The sequence below is a fragment of the Nelumbo lutea genome, chromosome 5, assembly GCF_056320005.1.
Source record: "Nelumbo lutea isolate HS-2025 chromosome 5, American lotus-T2T, whole genome shotgun sequence".
NCBI lineage: Eukaryota > Viridiplantae > Streptophyta > Magnoliopsida > Proteales > Nelumbonaceae > Nelumbo > Nelumbo lutea.
This window is the reverse complement of record NC_142688.1, coordinates 17221433-17236870: the sequence shown is the minus strand read 5'-3', so window position 1 is coordinate 17236870 and position 15438 is coordinate 17221433. Positions and strand designations below refer to the sequence as shown.

General features: G+C 37.7%; 1 protein-coding gene and 1 pseudogene across 17 annotated transcripts; one reads left to right on the top strand and one right to left on the bottom strand.

Moving 5' to 3' along the window:
* Positions 1-324: 324 nt before the first annotated feature.
* LOC148850652 (uncharacterized) lies at positions 325-14922 on the top strand. 16 transcript variants are annotated; one of them, XM_088945019.1, is made up of 11 exons: positions 359-669; positions 1842-2414; positions 8010-8181; positions 8265-8359; positions 8460-8502; positions 8601-8657; positions 8775-8832; positions 13886-13971; positions 14045-14137; positions 14226-14375; positions 14464-14922. In XM_088945019.1, coding segments are annotated over exons 2-11 (885 nt in total). In that variant the 5' UTR covers positions 359-669; positions 1842-2412; the 3' UTR covers positions 14593-14922. The 16 variants fall into 16 exon arrangements, with proteins under 16 accessions (XP_088801133.1, XP_088801132.1, XP_088801145.1 ...); XM_088945017.1 differs by having other exon boundaries at positions 391-669; positions 1842-2363; XM_088945015.1 differs by having other exon boundaries at positions 391-669; positions 1842-2363; positions 14039-14137.
* Positions 869-1810, bottom strand: LOC148850653 (uncharacterized protein At5g64816 pseudogene; annotated as a pseudogene). Its single transcript, XR_016099309.1, has 2 exons — positions 1674-1810; positions 869-1415 (listed from the first exon to the last, which is right to left on the bottom strand). The product of XR_016099309.1 is annotated as an uncharacterized protein At5g64816 pseudogene (transcript).
* Positions 14923-15438: the final 516 nt, after the last annotated feature.

Below are 15438 nucleotides of genomic sequence, written 5' to 3'. Positions count from 1 at the left end.
TGATCTGATCGTGCCCACATATCCTCTTGTTGGTAGGTCGTACCAAATCACCTTTCATCACCAATTGAGTGTGCGAATACAGTCATTTGCGCAGGAATTCTTCGACTTCAAGTGACCTGTGTCCCCAGATGATTAACCGTAGAACTCTAAACTCTCCATCGTTTTAAACTCTAATAAACCCACTTAACAGCAAGTGAGAAGCAACATTGTCCAGCCGATTAATTAGATGCGTTTGAGAACCGTTGCCCAAATTACTTTGCAAGGTGATGGGTTTGTCTGTATGTCTCTCTTTTTTATTTCAAAAAGCAGCAGATGGGAAAATTTGAAACAAAACAGAGATTTTCGCAGAATTTCTATATTTCAAACACATTCAAATGGTGGTTGTTGGCCTACCATAACCTATCATTTGCACCCAAAATCCAAATACTTTAACAGGATTTGCACTAGGAATCAAACTCGTCTGTGTTGGTTCTCAGAACCACTGAACCAATTCCGAATTCCCTTCGATTTAAACATTACCGCCCCAGAATCCTTCGCCGGAAGAGCAGCATAGTTACCCATCTCAGGTAGGAATTCAGAATGCCGCTCGTGTATGCCCGTCGTAGAAAGCAGAACTGACCACCTGTCATGGTTGCCGACTTGCCCCAGATTCCTTTCAGTCGTTTACTCGTAAGTGGAGTGTCGATCGCTTTTTTCATTGCAGTTTTATTGTGAAAAAAATGAGTGCTGATGATTTTTTTACTGGGTTTCTTCGATGACGTGAGAGAATTCATTTCTAATTGCTCTCCTCTTTCTCTAGTTGACCCAATCCAAATTCCAAAGCCTTACATGAACGTCCTACCAGGGAATTTACAGGAGATTTCTGTCGTTTCCAATGTCCAAATGACAACCATCAAACTTAAATTTCTTCTCAAAGTTAAGCAAAACAACTTCCAGAATTTGATAAAAAAAATTACAGGAAAAGGGTCTAAGATGATAAAGAAGAGGAAGACGAAGAAGAAGAGAATTTAAGGCATTCGCTCTGGCACCTCCGGAGGCAAATATCATTCCAATTAGGCACTTGATGTTGGTTGACGCAAACAGTGCGAGCACAGGCATCGGTGCAGGCATCGAGCGCCGATAAACCGCAGACGGTGACGCAAGTATCAGGAGTTGGGTCTTTGGAGAATGCGCCAACCTTCTTCAGCATCCTCTTCGACATGCATACTCTCTCACAGACGAATATATCGTCGGAGCTCTTCTCCCGCCCCCTTGTACCATTCAACCTCTGCTCCTCTGATCGCCTCTTCTTCATTCTCAGAGCTTGGCCTGCGACGACAGCAGGAATCGCCGCCCCCAACAGAGTCACCCATAAATCCACCATCACAGCTGCTTTAGACCACAAGATTCTATCTTGCCCCCTTTCTTCTCTTCTCCTAGCAATATTAAAACAAGAAAACGAATAATCAGAGCCCTTTGCATTACAAAATTTATAAACCCTAGATTCCACTCTCTTCATACGATTCAATGGAACCGATATGATAATGATAAATTCTCAAGTAAAAGAATAAAAATATCAGAAGTTCAAACATCTAGGGTTTATCCTTTACTGCGTAGAAGAAAAAAATTGCCCCCAAGAAAAACAAACAAACTTGATAGTTGAAACTAAATAGAGATGGAAGAAAATTTCCAACCTGATTCAAGAGATTTCACATAGCTTTGCTGTTCTTCTCTGTATGAATTAATGCTGTTTTTTTTTTTTTTTCTTTTATTTCAACCGTTCAAGAAGAGAGAGCTCAAATGTAGTAGCGACCAGTTACTACTATTTCATGGGCTATTATTTATTAACATGAGCCGTTCAGGAAATTATGATGGAGCACGCCACGCACCAACCTTGTTAAAAAATGTGAAACTTCGCAACCGTTGGATTCTGAATAAGATGGTGTTTGATACGCTTTCTGGATTTTGATCTTACGGCAACGGGAGTAGAAATACTAGTGATTCGTGTTTGTCGAAACACAACATCAGAAGGACATCGGTTGAACGACTTGGATCTGCTGATCTGCGCAAACAGAGCAGAAGGCCGGAGACAGAAAAACACGAGGATGTGATGTCAGCGGCGCTTTTCCGCTTCAGGATTTCGAGAAAAGTAGAAGAAGCATTTAAACGGAATCCACCGTAATCGTTGATCCGTCAAATCAAACAGTGCTGTGCCGGTTTTAAAATTTGAAAACGTAAAGATTTGTGGTTCGGTGAAAAAGCAAAGTTTCTCGCCGGCCGCGCGAGCTGCTTTCAGTGGTTCGTTCGTGAGCTCCGGGCTACTCTCAGCGGCTCTGTCGCGAGATACTTCTGTTACTTGTGGACTGGACACTCCATTTATTTGGGTAGCTCTGTTCTTCTCTCGCTGTTGCAGTTGGTGATTCAAGCATTTGCATGTTAGTGCAGGATGGTTAGAGGTTGATATATTAGTTGGTTTATGGTTTAAAGTTATTAGCTAACATTAGAGGATACCATTTGATATTGGAATCTGTTTGTTAAGTTTTCACGAGGCATTTCTTATCTATTCGATATATGAGTTGTGTTTTGCTTCAAATGCTTGTTCTGGGTCTCGACTTCTGTTGAGAGAAGTTTAAGCCTTGAAGGTTCAGATCGACGCTGTTATCTTCTTCCCTAGCTAATAGGTTCTCCTGCTTAACACTTCTTTGCATTTGGCTTGGTGGCATACCCTTGGTCATTACTGCACAAGCCAGAGCTGTTTCGTGATTAGGTAGAAGGTATAGACAAATGCACAACCGACAAATATGTAGATTGATATTACGCTTCTCTGCTCTTTTTAGGGTACTCTTCCTGAGGAAGAAATTTGTTTATTTTTCTCTCCCTTTTTTTTTATGAAAATATAGGTTAGAGTGGAAAACTTTGTCCCAAGAAAGAGAAAACCTATGTCATATGATTTTTTTAATGTATAAGATGCCAAAAATTGAGACCCATCAGTCTCCAACACCAATGGATTGGTTCAGTTAAGAAGATGTAGAACAATCTCAATTTTAAGTTGCTTACAATCTGAAGGTTTAATTTCTAGGAGTTGAAATGAGGTCATAGGGTGAAAATTATTTTAACAGTTGAGTTGTTGAAAATTAAATTGGTTGATTAGGGTGACATTTTTAAGATTTCGTGAATAGATTGCCACCATATTTGTAATGTTTCTGGTTTCAAATTTTAATGTTCTTATATATTTCTGGTTTTTACCCTTTCAGTTAGATAAATATAATTTATTTTCTTTGTAAACAGCAATGGAATCACTTTAATATAATTGAAATCATGTACTGGAGAAGATGTACAAGGATGTGGATATAACAGTTATGTGACTGAGATAGGATTTAAAGAAAGATCCAATTGCATACAACTTATTATTTTGTTATTTTGTTCAATGTGGTTTCTAACTTCTGCATGCATACAGAACACTGGTTGGTCACAAATTAGTAATTGTTGAGGATGGTTTTTGTGGCATTGATTTTAACCAGGATGCTGATTCAAAGAACTTAGTGATACTCTTCAAGAAAAGTATTTCTCTTTTGTTTTTTTATTTTTATTTTTATTTGGGTTTAACTATGATTTTCCTTGATATTTCGGTTCCCACAGGAAATTCTTCATTATCTTCTCTGATTGATTGGTAACCTTAACAAGAATCTTGAAGGTAGATTTGTAACCCTTGTTGTGAATCTTTCAAAACTGGATACTAGAAACTTTCAGAGTTTGGATCCCCACCTCCCACGACCACCACCCACCCACACACAGACACAAAGGTAAACCCAAATATGTAAGGTCTTCCACCTCTTGCTCACAACCTATTTACTCCCACTCACAACTGGAGATTGGAAGGGAATAGAGAAAGCTGCAGGGGATTTATTAAAGGTGTAAGATATGAAGAGGAGAATGGGCATAGGGTGAGTTCTGGGAAGGATTAATGGTGTGGAGAAAGACCATTGCAGGATTTTTTTTTTTTGAGAGAACTGTAACCTTAATTGCAAGAGGGGAAAGGATGTACATGAGGAGATGTACAGCAATAGCAAACAAAACCTTATGCAGGAATTTTTCCATCTTTTTATGAGCTGGCAGAGTGGCAGCAAGCAGTGAGGCTTGGGTGTCTGATTACTTATCAGAAAATAATGGAGCAAGGGTATTGACTTCCCACAGTTTAGGAGGCAGCTTAATGATTGGGAAGTAGAACCTCTGATGGACCTAATGTAAATGCTACATGGCACCCAAGAAGACATCAACAACGAGGGCAAGAGAGTATGGATTTGGGAGCATTCGGGTCAATTTTTTGTTAATCTTTCTACAACCAGGTGATACAGCAAGATGGTCGCAAAATCCCCACTAATGTGCTTTGGAGCAAATTGTTCCCTTGAATGTAGCTATCTTTGTTTGGGAGCATATTTCAATAAGATATTAAGAAGGGACAGTCTGATGGTGAGAGGGATGGTAGTGGATAAGGATGAATATGGAGTTGGATGATCATACTTTACTACATTGCAATTTCTTTTACTCAATATGGTTTTGGGTTTTGAAGATATTTGCTCTCAAAGGACGTTTCCCTACATCAATTTAGGGCTTCTTGAAGTGGGGGATGGAAGGTTTATGTAGATGAGGAAAAGTCATCTGGAATGCAGTACCTGCAACAGTCTTTTGGACAATTTGGCAAGAAAGAAACAATAGAGTTATCCAAATGAAGAGTATACTCAAAGTTAGTTAGGAAGTTGAATTCATGATTAATATACACAAACTCTTCAAAGGAAGAGATTACAAATCTTTTTTTGTGTATGAAAGTATTTGTATTAATAGCCAGGGGGTGAGGGGGTATAGGGATCAAGGATGCATCTTTTGTAAATTTCCTTTGTACAACCTGAAAGCCTTTTCATTTTGCATTAATGAAATTTATAGTGTACCTTGTCACCAAAAAATAAATAAGGGTCCGTTTGGTTCTTGAGCAGGATCAGAATCGGAATTGGTATCTCTAGGAATTGGAATCACCAATTCCTGGTGCCTGTTTGGTTCAATCAGGAATCAGAATCAGATTCCGACCATTGCTGTTTGGTTCAACCAGAAGTTGGAATGGGAATCATCTTAAATTTCCAACTTTGATCCTGTTAAAACAACTTCAATGGTATTGGTGAAGAAACAGAGTAATCCGGAAGAAGAAGAAGAAGAAGAAGAAGAAGAAGAAGAAGAAGAAGAATGAACATTTGACACAACATTAATGACATGATTGGAATGATTTGTTAACATTGCAAAAAAAAAAAAGATAAATTAAATTTATGAATAAAGCAAGATAACTGAAGAAGAGGCATGTTTAGAAAATTTTCTGTTTATAGACATGCTTGGATTTACATTAAAATACAACAAAGAAATAAAATAATATTATTGGATGACCTGTAGAGTGTATGAAGCCAAGAGGAAAGGATAATTTCAGGAAAGTAGAAGAACCAGAAGCCATACAATCTGAGACTCATTTACTGCATTTAGATTTGATATGTGGAGATAAAAAGGACTCCAAGAGCTAAGAAAAATAGAAACCAAGAGACTAATAAAAAATTGTAGATAGCAGAAATATCTAGGTTGCTGATAGTGGCGAGATTCAGAGACGGATTGGGGATGGACTCCATAGACATGTCGTTGAGATCGACGACCTGAAACTTCTCTTCCTTAATGAATTTCTTTGCTCCGTCGACTTCCTTAATTCCATTCTCACATAGTGTTCGTACATCATGCTTCTACTCTCTGGTTTCTGATATTTACAGAAATCCAGAAATTGAAGAGATGGGATTGGCAGCGGCAATGGTGGTGGCTGATTTGGAAGAAGAAGAAGGAGGAGGAGGAGAGGACGAAGGATGGTCGACGACGGTCTTAACTCATCAGAGATGGGGTTGGTTGACGGTTGTCTTACTTCATCAGAGATGGGGTCGATGGTGGTGGCTGCGGCGCCGTAGCGGGTAGTATGGAGGTTGAAGGAGTTGCTTACACAACCTTGAAACTTGAATGGAATAAGGGTTGGAATCGAATAGGGTGTTTTCTGTCAAAAAAATAAATAAATAAATGGACTGGAATGGGAATCACATTCCTTGGGGTGGGGTCGGGAATGGCCATTCCCCCATTCCAGCAAGAATTGGAATGGGATTCCCATTCCACTCAACCAAACCGTAGGAATCAGAATGACCCATTCCGATTCCGATTCTAGGGTCCTATTCTCTCTAACGAAACGCACCCTAAATAAATAACTGTTTGCAATGTTTCTTGGTCAGTTTTTTTTTGAAAAAAAAAACATTTTTATCTCTTTCTCTTAAACACACACATTAAATGAGATAGGACATTCAAGTGCTTTATTGAAATACTAAGCTAAATTATAGCCTTTTGTAGTTTCCAAACCCGTAATCTATGGGATATTTGGTTTCTCCTCCAGGTTGCTCCATTAAGTGAGCAGATGCAAATGGAAATCAAATTAGGGCTTTACTAAGCTAGATTTGCTATTCCAAGCAATGAACTACTCTTCAACCACCCAAAACTAGGGTTTTGGGAGAGAAAACTAAACTGCTCCTTCCAAATGTTGCAGAACTCTTTCCAACACAAATTGCCCTTAATAAAAATCAAAGAGCTCCCTTTGATCCCCAAGCGCCAGCTTCAAAGTGTCTCTAGGACCTGTGACAAAGTTTCTCCAGTTAGTTAGAGTTTCTAGAAAAATTTTTCCAAGAACCTGCCTTGAGCTTCAACTAAGGTTGAAAGTCTCCGCAAAACATCTCCCAAAAACCCCCTAACTGGGCTACATAAACTGTTAAGCTGCTAATTGATCAGCCGATCAGTTCTCCATACACACTGTGTATGGGCTAAGAAAGGAGAAAGGTGTTGAAGGTGAGAACCTACTTTGATACCAAGTTGTGAAACACACCTGCAATAATTCAGAAAATATAGAAAAAAAAAAGAAGAAAGAGAAGTTTGTGAAAGAAGAAGGAAGGAGAACAGAAGGGAAGAGAGAAGAGAAGAGTTCAATCCTGTCTCTAGCTTCCCAAGATATCTTTTATTTTCTGAATTCTAAACTGAGTGCAATTCCCTGGATGCCCTTAATGGGGCAACCATCACTAAAGAATTAATAAAACTAAGAGGCTCATAACTAAGGCCCATAGCTGAAAGAAAATAAGCATAAGACAAAACTTAAAAGAAACTAGGGCCCATTTTTGCTAACTGTTCTAATGAGAGTTCAAGACCTTTGGTTTAGATTCAACAGACTTTATATTGAATTGTACCATCCACGCAAATTCTTTTAACTTTTCTACAACTTCGTTCTTAGATTTTTCTGTTGTTAACTTGGTCAAATCATTAGAACCCCAATTGCCAAATTTGCCAAGATTTTTTTGATATGGAATTTTAGAATCCCTACCCAAATGCTGTCAAAGGAATTTGGGTAGAGCTTGTTGCAACAAGGAAAACATCCAGATCTATCAAAAAAAAAAAAAAAAAGGAAAGCATCCGGCATGCTTCACCACATGAGCATTTCTTAAGACATTGGTAGGCTCACCTTGAGGGGCTGGAGTGGGATCTAGACCCTATCCCACCAAACCTTGCGGTCTCCATTCAGATATATGTCAACCAAGAAAAGGCAACCAACCCTGATAATGTATCAAAATTAAGGTGTAGATTAATTTCAATCCCCTTTAGCTTGGATAATTAATTCAGTTTTGATATTGCTCTTTTTTGTACAAGAGCAGTATCTCTTTCACCTTTTTTTTTGCTCTATGAACTAGAAAAAGTTGTTACATGTATCTCTTTTAATTTCTTGTTTTTGTCTTTTCTTCACAATTAGTTAATGTCTGGTCTCTCTCTCATAACTTTTGTTATTGTTAACTTTCATCAAGTTATGTAATAGTAATACAGTCAAGCTTTGTTGAAAATTCAGTCCTTTCTCATTTAATTGGGTATTTCAATAACAGTGACAAAGACTGACAATGGACGTTCTTTCATTTCTACATGGCTGCTATCAGGAGATTTGCAAAGCTGCACCAAACTATGAAAGGTAAAATTCAAGGTGTTGGAAATCATGCCAACAAAGATCTTGAAGAGGAATCCGATGTTGATCAATTGCAAGGGGGGCGGCTCATGTTAGGGGATGTTGTGTGGGTTGAAATCCATCATGGTTTATGGTGGCCTGCACAGGTATGAGATGTGTTTACTAATGGAAGATTTCTGATGTTGATTTGTCCCTGGACACCTTTATATGTATTTTCTTTCCCTTCTAGGTTTTTGACGAGAAAGCTGTGAGTGGAAGTTGTAAGAAGACCAACAATAAATTACCGGGTGAAGTTCTTGTTCGACTCTATGGAAGCTATGATTAGTCAGTGATCTTTGTCCTTTCTTTAATTTTTCTTGTTTTCACTGGCTTGCGTATTTGTATGGCTTTCTAAATTGTTTGCATTTTCTTCTGTCTGAAAAAGCATGTACGTCGACTCTGTTAGATGCTGTTCTGAGTTTGAGAATGTGAGTGTTAATATATTATACCTTCTGTATGAAAGTTATTTTCATTGTTCTGCCGTTTTTTTGGAACTGACCATGCTGTTCTTGTTGATGCCATTCAGATTCTCAAGCAAAATAATGGAAGTTGCAGGGAAGCATTCCAGAAAGCACTTGAACATGTAGGTTTTTTGTTGCTTATTAGCAAGAAAGTCTCATGATTTGATTAGTGGTGTATCTCAGGCAATCTCAATAACATTATTTTAATTGGTTTTCCTATATGTTGGCTATGACAATAGGTTCTTTCTCCTGTCAAATCTTGTAAAACAGAGAAGCAAAATCATAAAGAAACTAAAGGTAAGTCAATGCTTTGATCTCAGGCTCACTTCATATTTATCTTTTGAGTGGTAATGCAGGATGAAAACAATAAATTGGTACCTTCCAAAATGACTACCCCCTCCCAAAGATCCATGATCCACTTGAAGGAGTTGTGGGGAAAAAGACTGCTCCCAAGTGCTAACACTGCTTGGCTCAACATTTTATCCAACAGTTAAACACAGAAAGTGGCAAATTCGGGAATCTTTTTCTATTCTGCATTTCCATTTATGCTCCAATTCAAACACAGCCTAGGTGATTAGATGCTTATATTATTACCTTAAAATGCTGATATTTGCTTGGTCTCATGTCAATGTGATGACCATCACAAAATTTTAGTCCATTTCTTTTCCTCTCTCTCTCTCTCTCTCACACACACACACACACACACACACGCGCGCGCGCGCGCGCAAGCCATTCAGCTAATATTTATAAACAATTTGTTGTATAATGATTACATATCCTGTACATGCCTCCCAGGACCCTAGATGGCAAGGACCAGCCTGGTTAATGGCCTTTTTTTGTACAATTGTCTCTGCATTTAAATTGGCAATCTCTTTATTTCTTGTGTATATTTTTTTGATTGATAACTTCTCAAAAAAAAAAAAAATAATAAAGAATTATGTAATGTGGTACACAGTTTAGGATAAGCTAAGTACGCCATATATCATTTTAGTTCAGACCTAGCTTCCTGACCTGACCCCAATGATTCCAGTTCTTTATTTGAAATACAATAAAGTCTCTAATTAATAGACCTCCCCCAAATACAGACCGTCTCTAGTTATATTCTGTCTTGCCAATCTCTGGATCCATGTAAAGGCTCCTTATCTCACTTCATTTAATTCCTCTTCTGCTAAGTTCCAAGACTGCTATACTTGTAGCTAGTCAAACTACTCTTGAGTCCCTTTCCACTACAATATCTCTCTAATTGAGTTGCATTGTGTGATTTTGGTATGTGCATAGGAAGCTAGCCAGATTAAGAACCCCACATATTCATTTCCCTCCCACCATAATATACTGATATGTCTGATGCTAATTCAGGAAACATGATGTTGGTTTTATCTACATTTCCAGATTCACTAGAAGGAAAAATTATTATATAGACTACTACACATCAAATTGTGCTCATCTTAGTCAATCCGCCATTGCCACAAAGTACTTGCAAAAAAAAATGGAATCAACCTTCTATTATTTCATATTTTTTATAGATAACAACAAAATTTTATCAAATATATGTATAATAAGGATGTATAAAAACGTAGGATGAGTCATGCAGCTACATGCATATGTTGCCAAAAGAACAAATACAAGAACAAGTAAAATTGAACACAACAAACTGCTTGTGTTTCAAACTCAATCCTTTTCATATCCTTGAAGTCTTTTTTGACCAGTACTGAATGTGTGTTTATCGATGTCCTTGCATATCCTTTTGAATGGTCTTTGATTATTTTCAAAGATCCTTCTGTTCCAAAGAATTGCTGGCCATTGTTGAATAATCTGTGATGCTCAATGTTGGAGCCTAAAATCATTTCATTGGTTGATCCCATGTAATATTTTAGTTGGTGTTTTCAACCTGCTGTTGACCAAGCTGGTTGAACCTTTCAAACCGTCACTTGGCCTTAATTCTGGGTCTGGTTCTGCTGAAACTCTCCAATTGGTCCAAAAATGTTGACCTAGTAAAAAATTGTCTGACCTAGGCGGTTCCACTGTTGACCCATTTGACCTGGTCACCGGGTCACAAGTTGTACATTTAATGTATGTGCAAATTTTTGGGGGCCATAACTTTGCACTCAGATATCCGATTGGGGTGGTTTTATTTATTTATTTTATTTTGGGTAACTTTTTTAGATTTATGCATCCCAAGATGTTGCCCTGCTATTTTTGCCAAAACCCCCTTTCTTTGGGCCTCAAATTTTTAACATTTTTTACAAATAAAAAATTTTAAAACTGGATTAAAAATATAAATAAACATAAAATATATTTATATATACATATATTACATCTCAAAAATAATTATACATTTTTTTGATAAAATAGTGTTTATACATACCTATACAATACACACACACACACACACACACATAAACACACATCAATGTTTTAAAATGCAGAGGCGAGGCGGAGACGCTCCACTTCCACTACCTAGTGGCGTGAGGTGTAGTTCAGAACGTAAGAGGAGGGGGGATGAGGATGAAGAAGATGCAAAAGAATCTCATTTTTCTTTCTTTTTATTAAAAATCTTTTATATTAAGAAGAATGAAGATGCATAGCACTAGTTAAAAGGGGGTTTGGGGGTGAAGCCCCCTAGCCAAGGGGTCCAGGGGCTTAGATGCTTAGCCCTTGACCCACTTTCTTTACCCTTTATCTTTTCTTCCCTTCCCTTCCCTTTCCCTTTCTTCTTTCTTTTTCTCTTTTTTCGTTTCTTTTTCTTTCCCTTCCCTTTCTTAGGGCTGCAAACGGTATCCGATTATCTGATTCTGAATTCGAATTCGATCCGTTTATTGGATCAAATGTGGATCTACCCCTATCCGATCTGATTTGATTTAAATATATACGCTCATATATACTTAAAAATTATAATATATCTATCATTGGAGTTGGTCTTAATGTTCTATTTTCACTCAATTGTCATATGTTCAAGTTTTATACAAGTAATTTTCATTTCTTTTTGTTCATACAATATATTATTAGTCATTTTAGCTCATCTTATTAATAATATATAATATTTTGTTAATTTTTAGTCTAATTTATTTGTACTATTTAATATCCGATTATAATCCAAATTCGACTCGAATTTACTAGATATGATCTGATTTGGATTTGAATGTTAACAAATCAAATTGGGATATGCCTATATCTGATACATCCCTACCCTTTCTTTTCCTTTCCTTTTTTTTTCTTTCTTTTTTTTTTTTTTGTCTTTTTAAATGAGGCGCATGAGGCGTACGCCTCTAGCATGCCTCGTGAAAAAAGCATATTAGGCATACACCTCAGAGGTGTCGGTGCCTCTGGCATACACCTCAAGGCATTTTGGGGGTGCCTCTCCTGGAGGTGTGCCTCCTGGCATGTCTCCCACACCCTTTAAAACACTCAACACTGATATACATTTTATATGTATATACAGACTTGCTGGTGTGGCATGGTCTGACCCATTTAATCCAGACAGTTGAAACAGTGAACTGTGACCCAGCAGCAAAAGCAATTCGGCATCTGGTTAGGTTTTTAAAACATTGATTTTAGTTGTGGCTGGACTTTTCTGCTGATACAACTAACTCTTCATGGGGCTGTGGTTCAGTATGTAAAGATGGGCTTCAATCTGTGATCAACAGGTTGAGGCACTTCACATCATCTTGGTTTGTTCTAGTCCGAGGATTACCAGTCAACTTTTGGGGCCTACAGGATTCAATGTTGTATAGTGATAACTTTCATCAGTTATTTTATTTTATTTTTTGGAATACAGTGATTCTTCACATCAGTAATTCTCAGGTGGAGATGCGCAAGTTCAGTAAATCAACTTAACCTCCCACTGGCCCATGAATAGCCTTATCAGAACCTTGTGGCAGCTCTGTTTATGAAACCAAACCAGATGGATAATTATATTTTATGGGTGAGCAACTCTGCATAGGCTTAGTTTCTACTATTAACATCTGTATGTTTCAAAGCAAATCAGGGATCTATATGCTGTGGATTGCAGTTTACGGGCCAATGGTTCAATCATGATTGCAGCAGATTGATTAGGATAATTAGAAAAAAAAAATTCAACTGATAGATTTTGTTGGAATATTACCATCTAAGTGTGCACATGGACTCAGCCTTACGATCTTATTGGGTTGTCTTTCCCGGTTAAAGAAATTTGGAGTAGGCCCATTCCTCCTTAGGTTGGTAGTTTTTGTTGGGAAACTTTCCTAAAAAGAATTAACACAAATGACCTACTTCAGAAAAAAAGACCCAACTCTTGTTTACTTCCTAATAGTTGTACTTTGTGTAAAGTTGATGGGGAAACTGGTTACCACCTTATGGTTACTTGTTTGGTTGCTAAATCTGTTTGGGAGTGGGCTTTTTCCCTTTTTGGGTGTGTTTGGATTCCCCCTGGGCGAGTCCAAAGCTTGTTATCTTCTTTTTTTTGTCAGATGTTTGAAAAAGAGCGGGAGGATTATGTAGAGAAGCATTAGGGCTGCAGTGTGTTGGACTCTATGGGAAGAAAGAAATTCACGAATATTTTCAGACAAGGAAAGAACCGTTGAAAACTTATTAGATCTTATTCTGTTAAGGATGGCACATTGTCTGAAAACTATAGAACTGTTCTGAGATTAATCTGTGGCTGATTTGGTAAGAAATTGGAAAGAGGTAGCTTCCTCTGCCCTTTGTAAGAAGACCTTTAGTCCTTCTTGGTCCCCTCCTCCGTCTGTGTTCATAAAACTGAATTTTGATGGTAGCTGCTTAAGGAACCTAGGGCCTTCTGGGATCAGGGGAGTGTTCAGGAATGAGGATGGGGCTATCATTGCTTTGTTCTCAAGCCCAATTGGGGAAGGTATCCAAAGAGCAAGTGAGTTGAACATCAGATGTTTGGTCCTTGAAGGTGACTTGGAGGTGGTGATTAGGTGGCTTAAGGAAGAAGACAGCGGTTTGTGGAATTATAACAATGAGAAGAAAAAATTCAAATGGCTGAGTAGGGATATTGTGGTGCATTACAGCTGGGTGAAGAGAACTGTTAATTCATTTCCTGATGGGTTAGCCAAGCAAGGGGGTGAATAGGGAATCGTTTTTTTGGGCTACCTTTTGACTTTTATCCATTGTATTCTGTTTAATCTGAATCAGACGCAGTTGATCTCTGAATTAGTTTATTTACTCTTCAGCATAATGATAACTTTTCTTTGGGGGTGAGGATTGTAGAGAACTTTGATGCATCTTTACTGAAATTTATCGTAGTTTCTACTAGATAAAGCATATATTGGATATCGTTTATAAAAGCTATGCTCTTAATTAATCCACTAGGATCTAATGGTTGCTAGAAATTGGCTATCCTTTTTGGCAGAACATGTAAAGGTTAAACCATCTAAAGCTGAACAGCCAATGCAAGAGGCAATCAGAAAAAATAAAGGAGCAGAACGTACGAGTCATGTGAGTCTGTGTGTGTGTGTTTATTTTGATTTACCAAGACAATATAAAAGTATCTTTTTCTTCTTAGATACAGGTTACGTTGGGGAGACATCTAGGTAAAAGGGTTCGGGAAACAAAAGCAAAAAAAACTGATCATGTTGCTGGAAAGTCGAAAGATAAAACTTCTGTGAGTTTCATGTGTTCTTCTCTTAAACATTTGGATTTTAGACTTGCAATGCTTACTATCCCAACAATTTGTACGAGCTTGATACCAGGCAAGGGCTGTCCCAAGAGGACTACAGGTTGTAACTTCACAAACAAAAACAAAATGTGGGGATTTCACCGCAGAAAAGGCTGAGGAAGCTTCTAAAACCAGAACCCAAAAAGATGTTCGGAAAAAACTTAAGACAAATAGCACCAGCCCTGTGAGTATCTTTACATGTTCCACTAGTATGTTAATATACATATATTTTCTCCCATACATTCGTCTATAAACTAAAGATGTATTGTCAGGAAAAGAACCCGTTAGATATATCAAAAGAATCGAGTGCACGGCGGGTGAGAGTGATGCAGAATCTTGGTCTTATGGCTCCCTGTGGCTCTCCATTCTTTAGGAATGGACTCATGTCATCGTGTGGGTGATTTTGCACAAAAGAATTTCTTCCTTGGTGTTGCGGTTCCCATGTTAATACTACAATTGACCAATGGGATACCCTTGGGTTAAAATCTTTTCCAAGCAAGTTGCCCTGAATCGCCGTCAATTTTGCCCGCCTTTTAATGTTTTTACCGTCAGGGTGCTGTTTTTGAGCAGTCATTGCTGAATATGTCATCTGAAGAATTTAGTGAGCAACTACTATGGTTCATTTTTTGCTAAAAACATGAAGTTATGAACCAATTGCAAAATGTATAAATGTTTCCCTTCTCTTCTTCAATTAAACCTGGCCTTTGGCCTAATCATCTTTTTTCTCTTGACATCATAAATTGTAAAAGAAAAATAGAAAATAACGAAAGTGAGCTTTCAATATGATAAAACCATGCAATCTGAAAAACCAATAAAATAATCTGGAGCTTAACACTAAACCCCTTAAGATTACTTACTCCCGGGTTTGATTGACCTTCATCAAATTTAAAGTTTTGCTCTTTTGTGTTTCGTCTTTTATACTTGATAACAAGTTGAAACTTCTCAGATTGCGAAGTTTTGCAGGACCCTAGCCCTTTTTTTATTCTTTGTTATTTGATCAACGATCTAAAGTGCAAAAGCAAAAGCTTTTTTAAACGTTTGAGAAGCTAAGATCCTAGCCCGTTTTTTATACTTGTAGATTTTTTTTCCCTGTATCTCACGTTTGAGAAACTAAGGCAATGTTTGGTTCACTGCTTTACGCCACATTTTATATTTTTTAATACTTACTAATTTTGGGAAAGAATTTTTAAAATGAACCACATTAGACCTGTTCATGGGCTGGGTCGGGCCGGGCTTTAACTCTTCAT

Bases quoted from the DNA above. Each gene is read 5' to 3' on its own strand.
- LOC148850652 (XM_088945006.1), top strand. From the start codon at position 593: ATGCCCGTCGTAGAAAGCAGAACTGACCACCTGTCATGGTTGCCGACT. The intron at 8,182-8,264 runs GTATGAGATGTG...TTTCCCTTCTAG, and splicing joins GTTTATGGTGGCCTGCACAG to GTTTTTGACGAGAAAGCTGT. The intron at 14,376-14,463 runs GTGAGTATCTTT...ATGTATTGTCAG, and splicing joins AGACAAATAGCACCAGCCCT to GAAAAGAACCCGTTAGATAT.